General features: G+C 45.2%; 1 protein-coding gene across 4 annotated transcripts in view; it reads left to right on the top strand.

Annotated features, from left to right (window-relative positions):
* The window catches only part of vps50 (VPS50 EARP/GARPII complex subunit), a 47,971-nt gene that overhangs the window by 10,984 nt on the left and 16,998 nt on the right, over nucleotides 1-19,989 (top strand). For all 4 annotated transcript variants that reach the window (XR_008947935.1, XM_057020443.1, XM_057020445.1 and 1 more), the window contains exons 8-20: nucleotides 90-125; nucleotides 491-573; nucleotides 5,286-5,328; nucleotides 5,854-5,952; nucleotides 7,594-7,734; nucleotides 11,401-11,533; nucleotides 15,109-15,200; nucleotides 15,307-15,401; nucleotides 15,755-15,853; nucleotides 16,901-16,991; nucleotides 17,676-17,861; nucleotides 18,816-18,940; nucleotides 19,860-19,966. Coding sequence is in view for 3 of the 4 variants with exons in the window: in XM_057020443.1 (XP_056876423.1) it covers nucleotides 90-125; nucleotides 491-573; nucleotides 5,286-5,328; nucleotides 5,854-5,952; nucleotides 7,594-7,734; nucleotides 11,401-11,533; nucleotides 15,109-15,200; nucleotides 15,307-15,401; nucleotides 15,755-15,853; nucleotides 16,901-16,991; nucleotides 17,676-17,861; nucleotides 18,816-18,940; nucleotides 19,860-19,966 (1,330 nt within the window). In the remaining variant the exon portion in view is untranslated. The remainder of the gene's footprint in view (nucleotides 1-89; nucleotides 126-490; nucleotides 574-5,285; nucleotides 5,329-5,853; nucleotides 5,953-7,593; nucleotides 7,735-11,400; nucleotides 11,534-15,108; nucleotides 15,201-15,306; nucleotides 15,402-15,754; nucleotides 15,854-16,900; nucleotides 16,992-17,675; nucleotides 17,862-18,815; nucleotides 18,941-19,859; nucleotides 19,967-19,989) is intronic.

The following is a 19,989-nucleotide window of genomic DNA, read 5'->3' on the forward strand; positions in this document are numbered from 1 at the left end:
CCTGTACAGGCTGAACCATCATCCACTGCAATGCCACGCTAGAGTTTATTGTTCTCACGAGTTGACGATTGTTCTACTTTCCTTCACAGCAAAGAACAGATGTTCGGCTCAGCGAGATGCTCGAGGTATTGTAATCTACGCCGCCCACACACAACGCACACGCCGAGCGTCAGCAGCAGACTTGCATTAAACAGGCAAAATTCTTCTCAGAAGGTCGACCCTAACACATGAAATCCATTTGATTATGAGGGTTGCTAAGTTCTTTTTGTATAGTTTACCGCCTCTTTCTGTATGGTGACCTTGACAGCCTTGAAAGGCACCTAATAAAGTGCATCTATTCAGTTCTCTAAATAAAATGCATTGAAATTATTGTAATTTTAATTTCACGCGCTTCCATTTTCAGGGGCGAAATGGATGCACTAAAGAAGTCCTGTCCAAACATGTGATTCTGTATTCTCAGCCTCATTTTCACTGTTTATTTTCCCCGTAGGAAGAAGACTATCCAGGTGCCATTCAACTCTGCCTGGAGTGTCAGAAGGCTGCCAGCACGTTCAAACACTACAGCTGCATCAGGTAGCCTAGAAACTAGACCCTCCGACATGTTTTGGACCTTTCCTTTTCGACGGTCATTGCCAAAACCAGGTCGCAGCTTCTTATCTATCCTTGCTTTATCACTGCTTTTCTCAATGTCGCTCAGTGAATTCAAATAACAATGACAAAAGCGACCGTGACGGCTCAAACGTGAGATACAAGCGGCTCACGGTTGATTCAACGTGCGGTGACAATGTTGCTGGTGTCGCAGTAACGTTGGAATTAGTGTAATTTATTCTAATCAGCCACAGCAGCATGAGTGAAGCACAGTGAACCTGGTGGGAAATGTCAGCTGTAGTGTTGCCAAATCGACTGCAAGACTCCTGGAAGAAGGAGATTAAAATGGTAAAATGATGCACAAGGGCTTGTTGTGCCCACACGCACCCACAGGTGCTTCATTTATGTGGATATCGCTTGTATTTCCTCCCTGCTTTTCGTTCATTCATTCAGCATGAACGGATTTGAACGGCCCTGCCGAGGCTCCATGAATTCTCCCGGAATTCGCCGGGACAGTGATGCCAATATCGACCCATTTCAGCCAGACCGCGTGAATGGGCTCGTCATAAACGGGGGCACTTTGATGTGCGTGGTTTTTCATGCTCGGCGTCGCCATAGTCACACGTGGTCAGAACGCGCGCTCAAATCTGCGTAGAAATCGATTGGCCCTTTCAGCCGTGCGTCTGTGCCCCACGACATGCTAATGCGTTTGTTTCAAGGGTGCAGTTGAAATGGCGCATTGATCAAACGGCTGCCAGGCCCGCTGTCATCATTGTGTCCCCGTCTGGACGTGCTCGGATCGAACCACAGAATTACCCTCCTACAGCTTTCGGCGGTCGGCTCCGCTTTGATTGGACCTTGAAGCCATTAATTTGCCCCCAAATTGCTCAGTGTCCTGCCCGTCCTTTGTCTGTCTCCCCAGTTCTTTTCTGGTCAATACTGTAACCCCCTGTGAACAATCTCACTTCATTTTCTCCATGTGGTCCCCCCCCACACACACACAGGCACCCATCAGCAATGTTCATTGAATATCAACTTTAATACCCAGTTATCCAGCTCAGGGAATTTGCTACTTGAACACCCTTAAAACCTTGTGTTCACACTCCTGCTTCTGTGCTGTGACATCAGCGTCGTGCACTCTGGTTCCTCTAAGTCTTCCGCTCCGCTACATTGCTGTGTTATTGCTATTTTTTATTTTATTTTTGTAATCCGCTTCAGGAACTAGGTGATTGGCTGTATTGTGATGAGCAACAGTGAGTGGGGAGAAGGCCAGAGGGCTCCTGAATAATTCCTGCCTCTCTGGTGCACAGTTTTGTGGCGGTTACCCCACACGGCACCGTAAACAACCCAGCACTCTATGATTTATTCATCACCACGGTGCCCTCCTTCCTTCCTGGGTTTTCGTTTCTACGGTGGCTTATTTCGTGGTGGCGCTGAGTCAACACTCACGCCATCGAAGCCTAAAGCACCGCAATACATCTCACGCTGACCTTCACGACAAAGTTGAGGAAATATTGTAATTATCAATTTCAAACTGAATTTTCTGCTGGAAGTTGGTTATAGATACGCAGAGAGTGGAAGGAGAAAACATGATTACACCATTTATTTCCCTGACCGGTAACAAGTTTCACATGAATTGTAGCTCAGCAAACTTTGGCGGCTAACTTGACCGCAGAGACCCCCCCCCCCCAAACATTTCCTTCCTCTTTTCCAAGTCAGCAGTCGTTCTGGAGGAAGTAACCTCGAAGCCCAGTGGATACGCAGCACCAGGGATAATTGAAAACTTGGTGGAGGAAAAAAACCCACCTTAATTTCCACGTAACGTAATTTAAAGCCACGCGTTCCCTGCAGGAAACACGCCGTTAATTAGAGGTTCATTTGTTATTCATGCATTCTGTCTGATGGTGGAGGGATGCCAGTACGTGGGGAGGAGCTGCATCTGCACACATATGAACACTCAGTGGACGGCAGAACGTGCGATAAACACAAGGACAGGATTAGATGGCGGCCCCAGTCAGAAGCCCTGGTTTTACCCAGCTTAAAAGAAGTTGATCAAAAAGATCTCTTTAAATGCACCAAACATTTGATCCTCGCTTTTGAAATGATTACCTGCCAGTTTAATTAGGAAAGGGTGGCTAGCGATGACATTAAGCACTAATAAAGGTCATTTACCAGCCATTGATCATTATTTTGTCATATGCTGAGTAGTAAAGTCACCAAGTTATTGTATTAACTTCTCTCTCTCAGTGTTTGAATGTCTCTCTCTCACACACACACACACACCACACACACTTTTGCACAACTTTCCATTGGAACATTGTCAACTCAGCGTCTCCTCTATTATCTGTGCCTGAAGTCTCCGGAATGATCTGGGCTTGAGTAACTCAGATGGAAATAGTGAGTCTGAAAAAGCCCCTTTTCTTTGGGACTCATTTATTTATGCAGATCTCGACAGAGTGTCACCATTGAATCGGGGCGGTTTCATAAGCAGTCGGCACTACTGGGAGGTTTAGGCGGGTCCGTGTTTCCCACAGAATTTCAATTTTTAGATGTGTCTGTCTTGGCTGGGGTTCTGGACAAATGGGGGGTAGTTTTGCCAAATATGCATCGGAGTAGGCTGGCGTGGACTTAGCACGGCTAGGTATCCCACAATGCATTTCACCGTGGCTATTTTCACAGTATAGCACAGACGAGATGAGCTTGTGGTGTCCTCAAGTCCGCGGCTGTTCCAATTCATCAAGAACTGCTCCGCGTCCTTGTGTGTGTTCAAGTCCGCACTTGTTTACTACAAATTCTTGACTTGCAGCTTTAGTTCCAGCCGTGCTATCGCCCGATATAGTTTTAGATATGTGTATTAGGTGTGTATCTGTCAAGGACATGTTGGATTCTGTCCTGTTGTGAACACATGTCCTGAACATCACAGTGACTTTCTTTCTGCCTGGCTGTGTTTTCACACCTTGTGGGATGTTGGGTTGTTTGTCTGAGGCTCTGTAGGCCCATCACAGTGCAGCGTGGGAGTACTTGATACAGATCTCCAACAAGGCACCGGTCTTGACCTCTGCCCCTCCTCCTATACTTACCGTAAAGCTGTGAGGTTCTGGCTTCATATTCTTCTGAGATTTGCGGCTGAACTTTCAGATGTGTCTTAGTATTCAGAATCGATCGATTCACCTTTCACATTGCATTTTTCTTCTCTTTGTATTAACTTTGTCTTTAATGATCGACTGCCGCGGAGGCTGCCTGTTTAGCCAGTGCCAGCTAGTTCCAGTTTCAGACGTCATCACCAATCATCAGTTAGGCCATAAGGTATTTGGAGACCCCCACAACATCCAGCCAAATTAAGAAGGCTGTCTGGGAAATCTGTGCATATACAAACATACCAGACATCCACAGATGCTCACAAATCACTGGGTTCGCATGAAAACCTGCTTATCTACGTGAATGTAAACAGTGCAAACTTAAAAAAAAACCCTGAAGACGGGCAGCCTGGCAGCTGATAAAACGCAGGCTGTTTTGAGTGGGTCTGGTACCTGGAGCTACGCAAAATCCTGCTTGGACACGTGCGTTTAAAAGCTTTAGAGAGATATTCCAAAGACAACAGCCCCGCTGGAAGTGATCTTTACAGCGTTCCCGCCTCAGAAGCTCGATCCTGTCTTTGATTTAGTGGAGCCAAGATGAATTTGGACCAGAAATACAGGAAAGTGTGTTTTCCCTGGTATCACGATCCAAAACACGCCTGCTCACCTGTTAATTTCGGGGCTCTTATCAGCCACTTGGCATCAGCCTGTTCAATATCCCGCTCCTGCTATCAGGAAACCACAAACACACACGTGCCAGTCGTCACCTAACTATCGTGCATTTCAGGACGCGAGTTGGCTCAACTGTCATTGTGAGGAAGTGGCGTAACCGTGGTGATAAAACACCTTTAAGGGAAGAAGCATCAACTTCTGGTGGTTTTGCCGTGTCACCTGTGCGTGTTTCAATCGGCTGAAACTTCCAACCGTTGCCGCGTCGTTCCGCCTGGCTGCCTCTTTGGGTTTCTGCATATAATGATTTGGTGCCATTACATCCTCTGCTGCCCTTTCACAGGTGAGACCATAGTGACTCCCACGTCACGTGTCGGTGACATTTATCCAGACGCCGATGATTAACGGAGGTGCAACACATCCACAACGGGAGCGGGCTTTGAAAAAGGCTTCAGCTTGGCAGTTGGCTCCTTCGCTTCATTCTCCGCCGAAGCCACTTAATTAGCTATTTGTAAAGGACACGCTTTCCCTTGGGTGAACGCGGTCTCACAAGGCAAAACACAAGATTGCTCTGACCTGAAAAAGACCGAAGGAGAGAGGCTGTCGAGGCAGGGGAACATGTGCAGAGGGGGGCGCAAGAGAATTGTAGGCGTCTTGGGACATTCAAAATATCTGTTTCCTGCTGCAACTTCACAGCTCTTGAGAGGAAACTATTTCTCAGGATATATGAAGGAACGTGCATCCTAACTGGAAATGAACCCAGAACCTTCTAACTGAAACTAAACCATTTTCTCCTCAGCAGCAGCACCGATGTGTTGCATTTTTGATCTTTGGTCCGTTTCATGTTTCTTATCTATGGGATATAAAATGATTATAGTTATTAAATGTAGCTAACTTTAAAACCAGCTATAGAATTCTTGACCTAATCATATACATCCTCTCCCCCCACAGTGAATTAAATTCCAAACTACAAGACACTCTGGAGCAAATTGAGGTACTGGTTCACCTTTTCTTTTTTAAAAAAAAAATCCTTTCTTGCTCTTGTTTGAGAGCAATATCAGAAAAGTCTGATAGAAGCCACTCGCACTTCTCTCTTGATATGTGCTAGTTTGAGCTCAGCCAAAGTCTCTCAAATATTGACGCGTGCAGAAAGTCATTACTGCACGCGCAGCAGCTACATATATAATATCTGGATATCTCTTAGCTGCATTGCAATGTTGGTGTGTGATAAATGACATACAAAGCAATTTTCTCTGCACGACTGCACCTCAGTAGATTAATTACTTACAGTGGCGCACGTGCACACGTGCACCCCCTGAAATCTTAAAGGTAAACAGTTGCACAATGGAGTATGTACATAACAATCCAGCACATCTATCCTAGACATATCAACAGAGGCATGCTCATATATCATATATCTATTTGATTTTTACCTTTGTTTTCAGTGTTTAAGGTGCTTTACATTGTTTGGAGCTTCTGCTACAGATGGAATGCTCATTTTTACTCTTCTCATCTCCAGGAACAGCTGGACGTCGCCCTGTCCAAGACTTGCAAACATTTTGATGTTGCGCACTACACCAAGGTCCAGCTGGCCTACACGCTCCTGGGCAAGACACAGGTCAGTGGTTTGACTTATCCGCAGGGTCTCGGGGAATGGATAATCGTGGCTGGACGCCACCGTCCAATTCTTGCCCCTGACTTCATATGACATTTTGTTTTGTTCCCCTGTTCCTCTCCATCAAAGTCAGAGCTTCAAGGATTCTTTTAACAAAGCAAACCGAACATCCACAGAGAAGCGAGACTTACAAACCATGGAGGGAATTACAGTTCACTCGCGTTGTGCTTTTTCTTACTGCACGATGAGCATCAGATTCCTTGAAATAGAAAAAGTGTTAAAATAATTCATGGATCTTATGTAACAACACATATAGACAGCCCCTCCTGTAACTCCTCCTCGAGAACTTGTGCGTTCCATCATGTTGTCTGGCAGCTCACCGCCCCCGATCTGCTGCTTCTACTCACGTTCTCTTCCTTCTCATCGTCCAGACACCTGCCCCCCGTGTGAAAGCAGATTTATATTGCTCCCCTTTGTGTTTGTCTGTAACCAGCCAATGATCGAGCTGTTTTAAGCTTTCTGCTTTCTACATTTTCCCCATCAACGCTGAAATATGTGTTATATTCCCGCTCTGACAGGTCTGACTGGTAATTTATGCTCCAGCACCGTGAAATGACTGGCTGTCAAAGCCTAACGGGATCATTTTTAATATTGATGAAAGTGCTGCATCTGGAGACAAAAAGAGAGTTTGTTCAGGTTTTGTAGAATACAGTTAGTAACGATGGCCCCCGGGGTTCAGTCGTGGGGGGGGGGCTGTGTGTGCTGGACCACTTTATCCTCTGTGGTTCCCAGTTTACTGATCACATGAAACAAAACAAATGTATTTCTACTTCCAAAACATCTGTTACAATTCACCACTTCTAAAAAAAAAAAAGAAAGAATTGGATTCCGAATTTTGGAGAAGTGAGTGTTTTGCTCAGGAAGACGTAAAAAAGCGGCGCCCTGGATGGTCGTTTCACCACCTCCGAAATGCCAATTTAGCTCTCCAGCATTTGGCCCCGTTCGCTTGCATTCCTGCTGCAGACTAATGAGTCTGTTTGCCGTCGCAGTTGTTCACTTGAGCCTCATGACTGTTGTGCTTTAGAATTTATTTGGTATTTTTCAGGTCGTTGAAGAAATAGTAAAAAGTGGCAGAAATTCTGTGGTGGATTTTACTTGTCTGGATAAATAAGGAAACACAAACGGCTCATTGTGCTGCCTGACCACAGCTCTCAGCTCCTTGTATGTTGTCATTTGATCCATCCAATGTAATTGCACTTTCTATTATTTCTACTTTTTGCCAACATGTTGGAGATAGTCGGGTGCATATATCACTGCTGTGTCTTCCTTGCCGTTCCCTCTTCATTAATTATACGTTGCACAGCAGACTGAGGTTACTTCCAAGGTGTGAATCACAGATAAAGAACAAAAAGACAAATTTGTCTTCCCTTTAAAACCCGCATTCTTCATTTTCCTTCATGGTCTTGTGCGGAACAAATATAATTCAGTCTGAAACATGACAAAAAGGGGGTTTTTTTGCCTTTAAAAAAACCCATTTGGCTGTAAATTTCTTTGCTGTCACCAGTCCACACATCCCGACTGATAGCGTTGAACTCCCTTTTGACACGATGCTTTTCCTAAAGGCCCGTTTGGCTTTGTTTGCAGACTGCTATGGACCAGCTGCACATGCACTTCACCCAGGCCATCCACAACACGGTATTCCAAGTGGTTTTGGGATATGTGGAATTGTGCGCCGGCAACGCTGATACTAAGTTCCAGAAGATGCAGTACAAGGATCTTTGCACGGTAAGATGTGCTCCGTATGCACGTGTGGTTCTCCCTGTTGCCATCTGTCTGTCTATAACTGGGCAGCCAGAGGAGATTAAGTCCAGCATGAAGATTAACAGCATTTTTATACGAGACGTTAAACACAATTTAAAAAGGGACTTTGGGGCCTACAGAGGGCTTTCTTAATGCCTTGTAGCCAAACATGAATGGCTCATTTCATGGCGAGGGATTTTACAGATTCTTCATAATGGGGTGAAATAAAGTAGAGGAGTGAAAGTGCAGAGAAGCCGATTGAGAGAAAGTGTAAAGAAAGCACATCTGACACGGTTGGAGTGGAATAATTAATCACACTCACAGCAGCATTTACATGAACCGGCCCTCCTGACTGGATCACACACTTCAGTCGCCTCACTCTCTTTATCTTACTCGCCCAAAACATCAAAATAAATTGCGAATGCATAGCCAGCCAGTGAGTGTGTGTGAGCGAGCGAGCAAGTCATAACATGGCCGATTCGCCTCGGTAGGAGTGAGTTTTCATTCCACTGGGACCTTGTTAGATTCCAACCTATAGGGGATATACAGCCACATAACTAAAGGTTATTTCTGTCTTATTACAGGATGCTATTTTTTTTACGGTCTGTTCAGATTTGTCAGCTGTCACAACCGCTTTTCCTTTGCTTTCCTCTTGCTTCATCAGTTTTTTTGACTGCACCCATTCCTCATTTTATATCTCTGCCCTTTACCTCTTCCCTCTGTATCACCTGTCCTCCAGCCTGTCAGTTGGTTAAGTGGGCTTAAAGGAGCAAAATTCAATTTGTGAAGGCTGGGGGCTTCCAGCACGAGGATCCATTTAGTTCAAGCTGGGATCAGATCCAAATGGTCCAATATTAACCTGCATTATAGCTGCCTGCCAGGATCTCATCATTAACGTCACCATTGTCTGTCACCATTGTCTGTCACCATTAAAACAGCAGCAAGGGTAGTTTTAAAAAAAATCCATACTATGGATGGAAAACATATATGTTGTTCTCCTTTTCTTTGAGACACCCATTTCCATTTCGGGTCATGGGGAGGCCGCTGGTGGTTCTGGCTCACTGCAGGGCCATGTGGGCCTTTTAGGGGTTCGGTGCCTTGCTTAAGAGTAAATTATTGTGGAGGTTTGTTTGCCTGCAAGCCTGTTTATGATGCAGTTGTTTGTTCAGCAACTGGATATATGTGTTTTTCAAAACCATATTTAATGTATGAAATCGGCGTGGTCACTGTGGCAACAGTGGTTCCAGTCCTCCGGTGCCCACGTGTTGATGGATGCATCCTCCGCTTTGCCACGTTGCTTCAGTGACTCCAGTCCTCGTCCCACTCTTTCAAGATTGATGGAATGTGTCTAACTTTCAGCGGCGTGATCCTGATTGATAGTTCGACACACACAAAGTGAAGAGGTCGTGAACACCCACCCGCTGCTGGGGAAAGTATTTCACTCCTGGGTCCTGAGATCGTTATTTGGAAATCAAGTGTTCTGTTTACTTCTGTTCTGTTTCTTTTGTCGTTTAAGGCAGTAAATGCAATTAAAACGCCAAAAGAAGACTTGGAATGCGACACAAATCTCAAACAGTTGTGGGAATGCTTTTGGCACTGCTGTATCCTGACATTGAGGCTTTATTTATTTAAAAATGTGTTTAAAAGTAATTGAGTTTTAAACAGACCTCCTGGGAAAATAAGTGACTCAATTTTTGGTTTTAAGAGCAAAAGATTCTGCTGGTGATCCAGTGCTAAATGAAGGTTCAAGAAAAGGCTCACCTCAACCAAGGGAGCCTGTTACCCTGCTGCAGCTTAAAATTCAGGGGACAGTCTGATAGGTCAGGCTGATCGGGGAAAGGTCCTATTCATTTTACATGAACATCTCATCATTTGGACCCACTGTATTGGACTGTCTGACTTGTGCCTTTTGGACAAAAAAGCAACACAAAATACATTTTGAGCATTTCTGTGATATGATGAGTAACAAACACATTATTTACAGCAACTTGAGTGATGTGTTTTGGTCCTGAGAAAAGCGCATTTGCTTTGCAACTTGGTCTGTAATTTGTGATTCTGACGGCCGCTGACTGAGCCCAGTTCAATAGAGCTTGTTGGAAACATCGGTGGTGCCCCAGCAAAGCAGCAAGAGTTCCATCAACAAGGATGACAGACCATCAAGAAACTGAAAATCTGAGGAAATTTGTCAGGAGTCAACCCAAACTCAGCACTAAACAGGGCTGCCGTTAATTAGAAGCTGCTGAAATCCACTTCTGAGGGTGAGGCCCAGCATGGTGGTTTTGGAAAAGGGGCAGAAACGTCAGGCCAGAGTCAACGTTTGAGAATAGGATGACTTGGACCAAACGAGCCCTCTGTTCTTTCAGACTGTGAAGCAAAGCCTACCTGAAGTCTGGAACATGTCTTCTCATCTCATTTGTAGTTTTCCCTCAGCCTCACAGAAAATAGACATTTTCCCTCCTCAGGCTCTTCAGGCTCCCCATTACACAACTTAGCCTGCGTGTTAATGATGAGCGACCCTGCAGAAATGCTAATGATCGCTCCTCCAAAGCTCTCCAGGATGCCCTCTCCCACCTGCCGTTGCTCTACTTGCGTAGTTTCTGTGCAACGATTTGGATAACATGTGACACATCCAAAGATATTAACATAGCTGAGGTGGTGCCGGATAATTTACCTCATCAAACTCAGTGAAGGGATTAACGCACACACGCGAATACACACGTCCCATTGCCCCGCCTAGTCTCCCGTCCCATCAGTTGCCTGGCAACGTGCTATTGTGTGTCCAACTTGGTTGGTGGAGAACATGATATGTCAAACGGTAAGCCTTGTTTTGTCAGAAGCAGTTCATTAGCTTACCAATCTGGCCAGTAGGGCTGAAAATATTCCTCCTTCTATCAGATCTGTAATCAAACAACCGCAGTAATAAATGTTGGTACTGCGACACACATATTTACCTTGTGTGTGTGTGTGGGATTGTGTATTTGTACGGCAGATGCATGGTGAAGAAACTGAAATGGGAAGTTCCTGTCATATACTGTATGTACTGTGTCCTAAACTGGCTCTTAACGGTGGGATCCATTTGTTTTACTGGGTTAACATAAAATATTTATTGACTCAATTCGCTTTAATGCCGTTCCCTCATTATAAACCAATCTGTTTGAGTTACCTATGAAGTCAGTTTATTGTGCTGTGATTTACCATAATGAATTGTCTGCTCTCTGTTGTAATCTATCATAAAGCCTGAAGCTTCCAGAACCCAATCAGGGCTTTGAATGTGCTGTTTGGGAGGTCAGGAGAACCTCTGTAGCATGTTTTAGCTGATTAACTCAGCAAAGCTATTCCCTGGAATAGCTGTTGGATAACATTCTTAATTTAGCCCCAATCTTCATGACTTCCTGCATAACATTAAGGATATCGGGGGAAAACAGAATATTTTTAAAGCCGGCGTCCTTGAGTGCTCGCGTAGGCTGGCTTTAATTACCAGAATCCTGCAGCAGCAGGGAAGGTTTATTTTTGTCCGACTCTTTTTGTGCACTTTTGTTATTCATGAGTCTTTAAGTGTTACTCCTCCCTCTGTGCGTCCCTTGACATGTGACTCGGGTACTGTAGAGAAGAATGCAGGTGTCTTCATTTTCATCCCTTCTCCATTGGCAGCATATCACCCTGGACAGTTACATCCCCTGCCTGACAGACCTCTGCAAAGCATTGTGGGAGGTGATGCTGAGCTACCACCGTACCATGCAGTGGCACGAGGAGCACGACAACATGGAATCGTCACCCGGTCCAGGTAAATGGCACGACGGCACGTGAAGGTGACGCGAAGAGCTCCCCCCCACCATGGGGGCTGTTTTCTGATCATAGAGCAGCACACTTCTAACTTCATCACACCGAGCGTCCTGATTGAATAAACATAAGATGTTCCAGTGACATTTGCATAGCGGAATGTGTCCCAGGAATATGGTTTCAAGGATAAGGATATGCGCAGATGACAAGTGATGAATGATGCATTTTTTGCGTGTGTATTGCGTGACTTTGTACATGCAATGATGTAAACAGGACATCGCACCAAGGTGAGAATGTTCCACCTTTGTTTTAGCCTCTTATAAGTCATCAGACTTGGGGAAAAGAGCAGCGGACAGTTTAAGCAACAATCAACGTTGTAATTTTGCGTTAAAATATACCGACGTTTCTCTGCAACTCTGCAGTACAAAAGCTCAAACTCTCCACTGGAACATTTCTGCTGAGTTCATGGTCCATTAGGAACAGTGAGACGGCCGAACGCCATGTCTGTCCAAGCCATAAACTTTCTGTCTGGATCAACAAGAAAAGCCTGGTGGCACGGCTTCTCTCCACGCTGCCCTCAGGCAACCAGATGTGCAAACATCAGGCTCAGACGCTTCATTTCAAAGACAATGAACATTTCAGGGATAAGCAGCAAGCTCAACCAGAGAAAGGAATTCTTTGCCAAGCTGGGACTTGGTTTAAAGCCTCTTTCACCTCCTCGTTGGTCATATCATTTGTCACATATGGGGCGCAAATGCTGAACTGTAAAATGAGCTATTACATGTTTAAAGGTGGCGCATTTCCATTTCCTGTAGTCTGCAACACTCAGAAGAATGGATGGAGGGCAAAGTGATGGTTGGGAGTGATAGCAACAGGCTAAATCCTCTGAATGATTCAGTTCCAATGACATTCCCAATCACCGGAAGAGCCACACTCTGCAAACTGTGTCATTAACCTGTCTGTCACCTTAGTATTTGACTGGCTGCTGGACTGTCGCACATGTTAAGGTGCCTGTGACCCCCCCTGACCTTGTCCTCTTTCCTACCTCTCATATGTGACTGGTGTTCCATTACAGCAGTTGCTTACTATACAGGCTTTGTGTCCTTTATGGAATATGCTGTGACCATCATCCGTGACAACCTTGAAAGTTCCCAGATTGGGAGCCAACGTAGCGGCTGGAGCCTGCATGGTGCCGCATTCCCTCTCAAAACCGACTGTTCTCTGCTGCGTCTAAGCTCACCACCTTCTTGATCTATTGCGCCAGTCAGCACAAAGTTACAGTAATTAATCTCAGCAATGGATGAAACAAAAGCTTGCTTCAGGAAGTAATAAAGGCCAGGGTCAAAGACCTGCCTGACAACATAGATTTGTCGCTGCAGCGGGGATCCTGGCGCCTTTAATCAGCGTCCACGGCTGTCAGAGGGGGGTCACCCTGTGTGTGCGTGAGGGTCAGTAGCCACGGCTGGACTGTACATCTGTTACGTGTTCATACCGTGCACGTGCGGGACCATGGAGGATAATACGGAGCTGGAAGCTCTTCATAGCACTATAAAAAGTAAACAGATTGCGGAACACTCAAAGTGAGAATTGGACTTCACACCTCACTAAAGTGACTCAGTGACATACTGGGAACTGTGAAGGGTGTATATTACAGGAGTCATTGACCAGCTGTTCTCCGTGGTTTTATTACTATCAGAGTCTATACTCTGTGATACTATTGGTATCAGAGTTATGAACATGGTTCTCTGGGATGGGAGACATTCCCTTGATATCGCTCAGTCCCGCACATTATACTTATATATTAGGCCATTTCCCCGTTGCCACCCTGTTCTAGCCTGACTAGTCCTCCGAGTGATTGCCGGGCTCGGTGTTTATCTGAGTTAATGAATGAGGTGCCTATTGTAAATTAAAATGAGCAATCATTTATAGCTCTGTAGGGATTGTGTGATCCCACCTTCCAGCTGAAAGCAACTTATATTGTCTTCTTTAAAAATGAAGGTACTGGAAAATGGTGCACTCGGGTCCTTATTATCATTATTGCCATTCCATCCTCTTTATCCTACTTTTAACTGCAGAACCACGTTTTGGCCAAGGCGAATGTTTTTAAATCTCCAAATCATGGTTTGATTTTTGTCTGCCTCGGAGTGGAGTGTGAGTGGAACCGAGCTCAGCCAAGCTTTTAATGAATAAAGCCAGATCGCTCCAATTCTCGCTGCTCCGCTGGGCCTCAGGGCCAGATATGTTTATTTTGCCACTCACCTTCTTCACTTACCAGCAGCTCTCACCCCTTCTTTTTCACCTGTCTCGCCCGGTCAGATCTCGGAGCCGCCTGGTGTCTTTATCTGTTGCCCGCTTTAAGTCAAGAGTGGCAAAACTGTTAGAATAGGAGGCTGAAAGGTGCAGGAACCCCCTCCCTGAGGAAGCACGGCAGGACGTCTTAGTGCATTTGGTATTTTTAATTTGTGTTTCTATCCTTTATGTGCCGTATATGGTATCTTTTCATGATTCCATATACAGTATATATTTTAAGCTTGCGTTGGCGAGTAAAACCATCTTCTCTCTCCCTCTCTCTCTTTTCTCTTTGCATCACCGTAAAGATATTCTTTCACAGTTTTGGAAGCCTTCTGAGGCGCTTTTAATAATCCAGGTTCACTCGGTGGGCAATGGAATAGATTTAGCCGGTAGACATACTCTATTTGGACCATTCTACTCTTTTGGGTTTTCTCTTTGAACCTTTAGACCAAATTAAAAAACAAAAACTTGACTCCCAATGTCTCATCTTAGGGGATTTCATTATCTTTTATTTTTCTTTCCCCCCTTTCTTGTATTTATAGAATAGGATATACAACGTGCCGCCTTGATAAAGCCAACACGTCTCCTTCACCCCGTGTGATACGTGGGGGTAAGATGGAGCATTCCATTCATCTTGAGGAATATGACAGAATTATCCTAAATTATCACAGCTTCAAAATTAAAACAATAAATTTATCCACACTCAGCAGGGTCTGTGCAGCCTGTCAACACTGGGGCTGGAATCCAGGTCATTTGTCTTTGTGCTTGTATGGATTTCTTCTGTTTTAGAAAAAAGAGAAAACGATTCCAGATTCCTCCACGTCTCCCTTGTTGTTTTTCACAGGCTGATGTGTCTTCAGTGTGTGTGTGTGTGTGTGTGTGTGTGTGTGTGTGTGACGTTCGGGAAGCTGATCTAAATGCTAAATGAACATATTTTCTTAAGAAAGCCCCGTTTAATGTGTATGTTAATAACAGAAAATAAGCTACTAAATGAACGATATAGGAATTGTTGTGGAATAACTGAAAAGGCCTGTAGAAGAATGAGCTGCAGCTCCTGTGGGATTATTGTGGAGAAGAGGAGTGAGGAGACCCTGAAAAGGGCTTAAGTACCGTCTGTTATCGTCCTGTTGTGTTGAAGGTCCCTCGCTAGTTCTATTCTGGAAATGCGGATTTTGCCATCCATATCATGTATATTTCCTTTAAGCCAGGGAGGAAAACATTTTGTGTATTTATGATTTATTGTGTGTTCCTTTAATCCATCCACGTACTTTGCCTGAATACTTGCAGATGACGCAGCAGCTGCTAAATCAGGCGATTCGGTGGTGGACCGCAGCTACGTGAAGAAGAAGCTGGAGCACGGGCTAACAAGAATCTGGCAGGTCAGAATCACGCTAGAATAATGACGGAGAACTTAAAGCAGACGGGGTTCTCCTTCCACCACGTACGCACCATCCAGCAGCATTACCCTTTGCCTTCCCTCTGCAGGACGTCCAATTGAAAGTGAAGGCCTATATCCTGGGAACAGACATGTCGAATTTCAAATACGATGATTTCATCGTGGTGCTGGATGTCATCAGCAGGTACTTCGCAGGGGCGTCGGGCTCCTCCTCCTCACCTCACACTGATCTTCAGTATTGCTGCTCTCTTTCTTGTCGGGCTCTGTTCATAAGCAGTCCCTAACGATAGGTGGGAATGTGGAGAGTTAAAGGCAGCAGCATCCCAAAAAGACTTAATTTTTTAATACAAATTGAACCTTTTCCCCCAGAAGAGTCGTTTTTTTTTAGGTTTACGTAAGCAGAGGGATACAAACCATGTTCACAGTGGAAGTTGACTGATAGCTGACTGACATTGTAATTAGTTCTGAAGGCTCAGCCGTCACAGATTGTTGTAATTTGACTGTCGCACAAGCTCATTCCCCGCACGTCTCTTCCAGGTTGATGCAGGTGGGGGAGGAGTTCTGTGGCAGCAAGTCGGAGGTCCTGCAGGAGTCCATCAAATGGCAAAGTGTCAACTATTTCAAACACTATCACAGGTGAGAGTTTTGGGCAGAAACCCTGGAGCTGAAGAACAGTTGACGGGATGCACGCAGGCCCCTGAGAGAAGATGGATAGTGTGACTCCATATTTAACAGCAGGTTATGATTGCTGCGTAGGAACATTTTTATGATCCCACTTGCTGCTAGAATCATCCTTTGTTTCAAATAAACCCCCTTTGTGCAGACTTGTAATTACCTCTCACTGAGCTGGAAGCTCATTCTCATCATGATTGCGTAACCCCCTGCCGACCTTTGGCATAAATCTGAATATCTTCTGAGGCGGATCGCGCCGACCGCCGTGGCTGCCTGTCAAAACTTCCCAATGAGGTTCCCTAAATGCTGCAATCCTAATGAGCCTCATTTCTCCCACACCGGAATAGCAAAGGACGGAGACGCGGAGGGGCTCGGCGCAGCACTTTCTCAGGTTTAACCCCAGAAAACTACTTGGCTCTGCTGCTCATTCACACTTCACCCTAAAGGTCCGGAGGCCCCCGCCGTGCCCCCTCTTGGGCTTGATTGATCCCGGTCCTGCAGACGGGATTCGCCGCGTGTTATCTGCCTGCTCAGGGTGGCTGAGGCCGCGCTGTTGTTGCAGCTGGGCGGGCTGACGTTGGCGTTCAGACACGATGGATCAAACACTGGTACCATATCTGTGGAGTCTCAGAGACTAAGAGTGAGGGAGTAGATGTATAGGGCAGTAACACACTGCATAATAAAGTCAGAAAGGAATGGAAGTCTTTCAGGCGGCAGAGCTGCACTCCATCGCCACGACCTTCATCTCTTATTCTTTAACCCTCTTTAAGTGAGCCAGAAGCGCTGCCCTCTTTCGTCAACACTTCTGCGTTATTTAACACTGAGAGACCGGTGCGTGGATGCCTATAGCTGTAAAATATCACACTTGAATGACGCACAAAGTCCTCTTTTTGCTGCGTGTTGACCTTTTCATTGAGTTTCTTAGCTGCTCGATGATACCTTCACTTCCTTTTAACTTTATCACTCTGGTCTTTTCCCTCATGCTGTTTTCTGTTATCTGGGATCCCTCAGGGCCCGACTGGAAGAGCTGAGGATGTTTCTGGAGAATGAGACGTGGGAACTGTGTCCGGTCAAGTCTAACTTCAACATCGCTCAGCTGCACGTGAGTAAAAACCACATAACTGAGGGGAAAAGAGGGGAAAACACATGAATTTGAACTATGAATCCTGTTTGACTGAGTTTTTCGTCCGATATTTCCAAATCTGACAGCAGAAAGCAGAATTAGAAAGAAAAATATAAATCAATTCAATGCTGATCTTGTACACCCGCTCATCTGCGGTATAGGCCCGAAGAAAAGATCATTTGCCTCTAAAACATGCTCAAGCCATCTTGAGGCAGAAATTACAGGCAAAAAAAATAATGAGATGTCAGAAAGACAGATGCAGCAAAGTCATTTTCATTTCTCACGTCCGTACGGGCTGTTATTATTTTCTTCACGCGTGGGCGCACGTTCTGCAACGGCGCAGACTTTTCCAGGACTGAGCCCCTTCCCCAAGATCCCATCTGTTTGATGGCCGGCACCGGTTTTCTGTGTGTAAAGGTCCCAAAGCGACAGCATGAACGATGGAGATGATGCAGATGATACTTTACGCTGCGTTAAATCTTTAAGGTCCAGCAGTGGTCGGAGCATTTCTTAATAAAAATGTGCCTAAACCTTGTGTATAGAAGGATAAACCAAAATGATACAACAAGCTGTGTGCTTTGGTCTGGTGCCGTTCACGTGTTCTCGGTGTCTCCTGGCTGACTCCTCTCTCTCTCTTTTTACGTCTCCATCTCCCAAAACCAGGAGTTTAAGTTCATGGGCCAGTGTCGCTCTCCGTCGGTCTCTCCGAGCAGACAGGCGGCGTCATCGACGGGCCTGGCTCAGGAGGAGCTTTCTCTGTTCCAGCTGTACCTTCTGGAGGGGAACCCCTTCGAGATGCACATTGAGCACAAAGAGGAGGAGACCGAAGATGTGCTGGCTTCTAATGGGGTGAGCGTCTGTGAGGCGGTTCATCGCCAGCAGGAGCGTTCAGAAACGGATCACGGCGCAGCGTCAGCCCTGATTTAAACGCATTGCCTGATGTTTGTGAGGAAATTGAATTAATAAATGATGCAGCACAGTAGCAGCAGGTAAGTAATCAACACAAGGGGAACGCTGCAAAGAAGAACATTTTTAGTTTTTGGCCTCGTCTCTAAATTTTCAGGGCTTTCTCAATGATTCCCTTTTTAAAAATAAAGTTTATTCCCTACACACACATTTTACACCCAGTAGCTTATGTTATGTATTTTTATAACATTTATTGTCAAATGTGGAATAATAACCTCAGAACTGATGTCGATATGTCCGACTTAGCTTTCCCAGTACTCTCCAAACCCTAAATCACTACAGTTCGTCCTGTTAGCTTGAACATGTGCAGCATCCTGTGGCCTCACTTACATTAGCCAGAGTTGGACACGACCTGTGGAGCTCCACTGTAAAGTTCAAAAAGTGTCAGTTGTGTCTTCAAGCTTTATTGGTTGTTTGTTTGAAGCAATATCCCCCTTCAGAAAGTGAGAGCAGAGATTCCACAGGTAACTTGTTACAGTAACCAGGATTTTATTGGTAAATTCTCCTTCCTGGCTCAGCATGAAAAGCAATATTGCACTTTATAACATGGGATTACGGATGCGCTGCTGGAGCTCGCTCTTTGGCCTCTAATCCTTCCATCATCGTTGTTGTGTTGCTTCAGCCTAAAATTAAGGACTGAGAAAATATTAGTTTTCCGAACTAATGTTTTTCCTGCTATACGGCTGATTTTAAGTTCCATAGAGATGTTTTGATCGAAAATATCCCTTTTTTATTCCGTGTGCCTCCTGTCTCGCACCTCTCATCCACTCGAAACTGTGCGAGTGTCTTTGTTTTTGGACAAAGCTCTCACGCGGCATCTCTTTGCTGTGTCTCAAGTACGAGTCAGATGAGCTGGAAAAGTGTGTGTATCAAGACTATGACAATGACAGCGACAGCGACGTCCCCGAGGAGCTCAAGCAGGACTATGTTGACGAGCAGACGGGCGACGCCCCCCTCAAGAGGTCAGTTCCAAGTCTGGTGACGCTCCAAGCGGTTTCAAATGCACAAAATAAAACGGCGACTAGTCTGGGATCTTGTTTTAACGTGTTTAGCATTGTAGATTCCTCCTAAGTAACCATGCAGTGTGCTATATGAGAGCTATATGAAGCTTTCTGCCCATGAATAATTCTTTCTTTTTATCTATGCTATGGATGTCTTTCTTAGTGGTCATAGTTGTCACATTATTGTGTCTCAATGTGTCATTTTTAAGATATATGTCTGGGCACTTTAGCTTGAGTGCATAGGTACGACCACCACAGCTTTCTTTCTTCCCTCTGCATGTCTGTTTACACCCACAGGAAACAAAACAGGGCATTATCATTTATTCAGCAGCTCCTCATTACCGAAGCCTTTTTCTGGTCACCATTTCCTCTGAACTGAGCTAAAATGACTTATTAATGATCCTATGATGTTTGTGCTCTTTGTTGAAGGTCATTCATTGATACGACATGCCTGGTATTTTGCCCACGTCACCACATTCAGTTTCCTCCCCATATGTTAGCCCGACATTATCTTATAACGGCTAAAGCAGTGACCTTCCATTCTGTATGAGACACCTCAAATGGTTAATTATTGAACTGGCTGCATAGTCACATTAAGAAATTAAAATGCTTGTGTAATGATGGATCGCTAATACGGCTCAGTGATCGAAGTCACGGGTCTGGTTCTCCAGGCCCACCAGTTTAGAAACTTCTCCATTAGGGTCTTTCTGTTTTTCCTGCTTTGTGTAATGGGTTCTGATGGATTAATTACAGCCTCTGACCCGGCCTAAGCTTTAACCTGACTCCTCGCCGGTGGGGATTAATGACAGCAGCACGTATTACATATTACTCATGATTCTGCCCTAATTGTCTCACCTCAACCCCATGCTCTGACCATCAGTGTATCCCGGGAAACCATCAGAAGCAAGAAAAAGTCAGACTACAACCTGAATAAGGCCAACGCGCCGATCCTCACCAACACTACTCTCAATGTGATCCGGCTCGTCGGTGAGTCCAGCATTGACGTGCAC

The sequence above is a fragment of the Takifugu flavidus genome, chromosome 21, assembly GCF_003711565.1.
Source record: "Takifugu flavidus isolate HTHZ2018 chromosome 21, ASM371156v2, whole genome shotgun sequence".
Taxonomy (NCBI): Eukaryota; Metazoa; Chordata; class Actinopteri; order Tetraodontiformes; family Tetraodontidae; genus Takifugu; species Takifugu flavidus.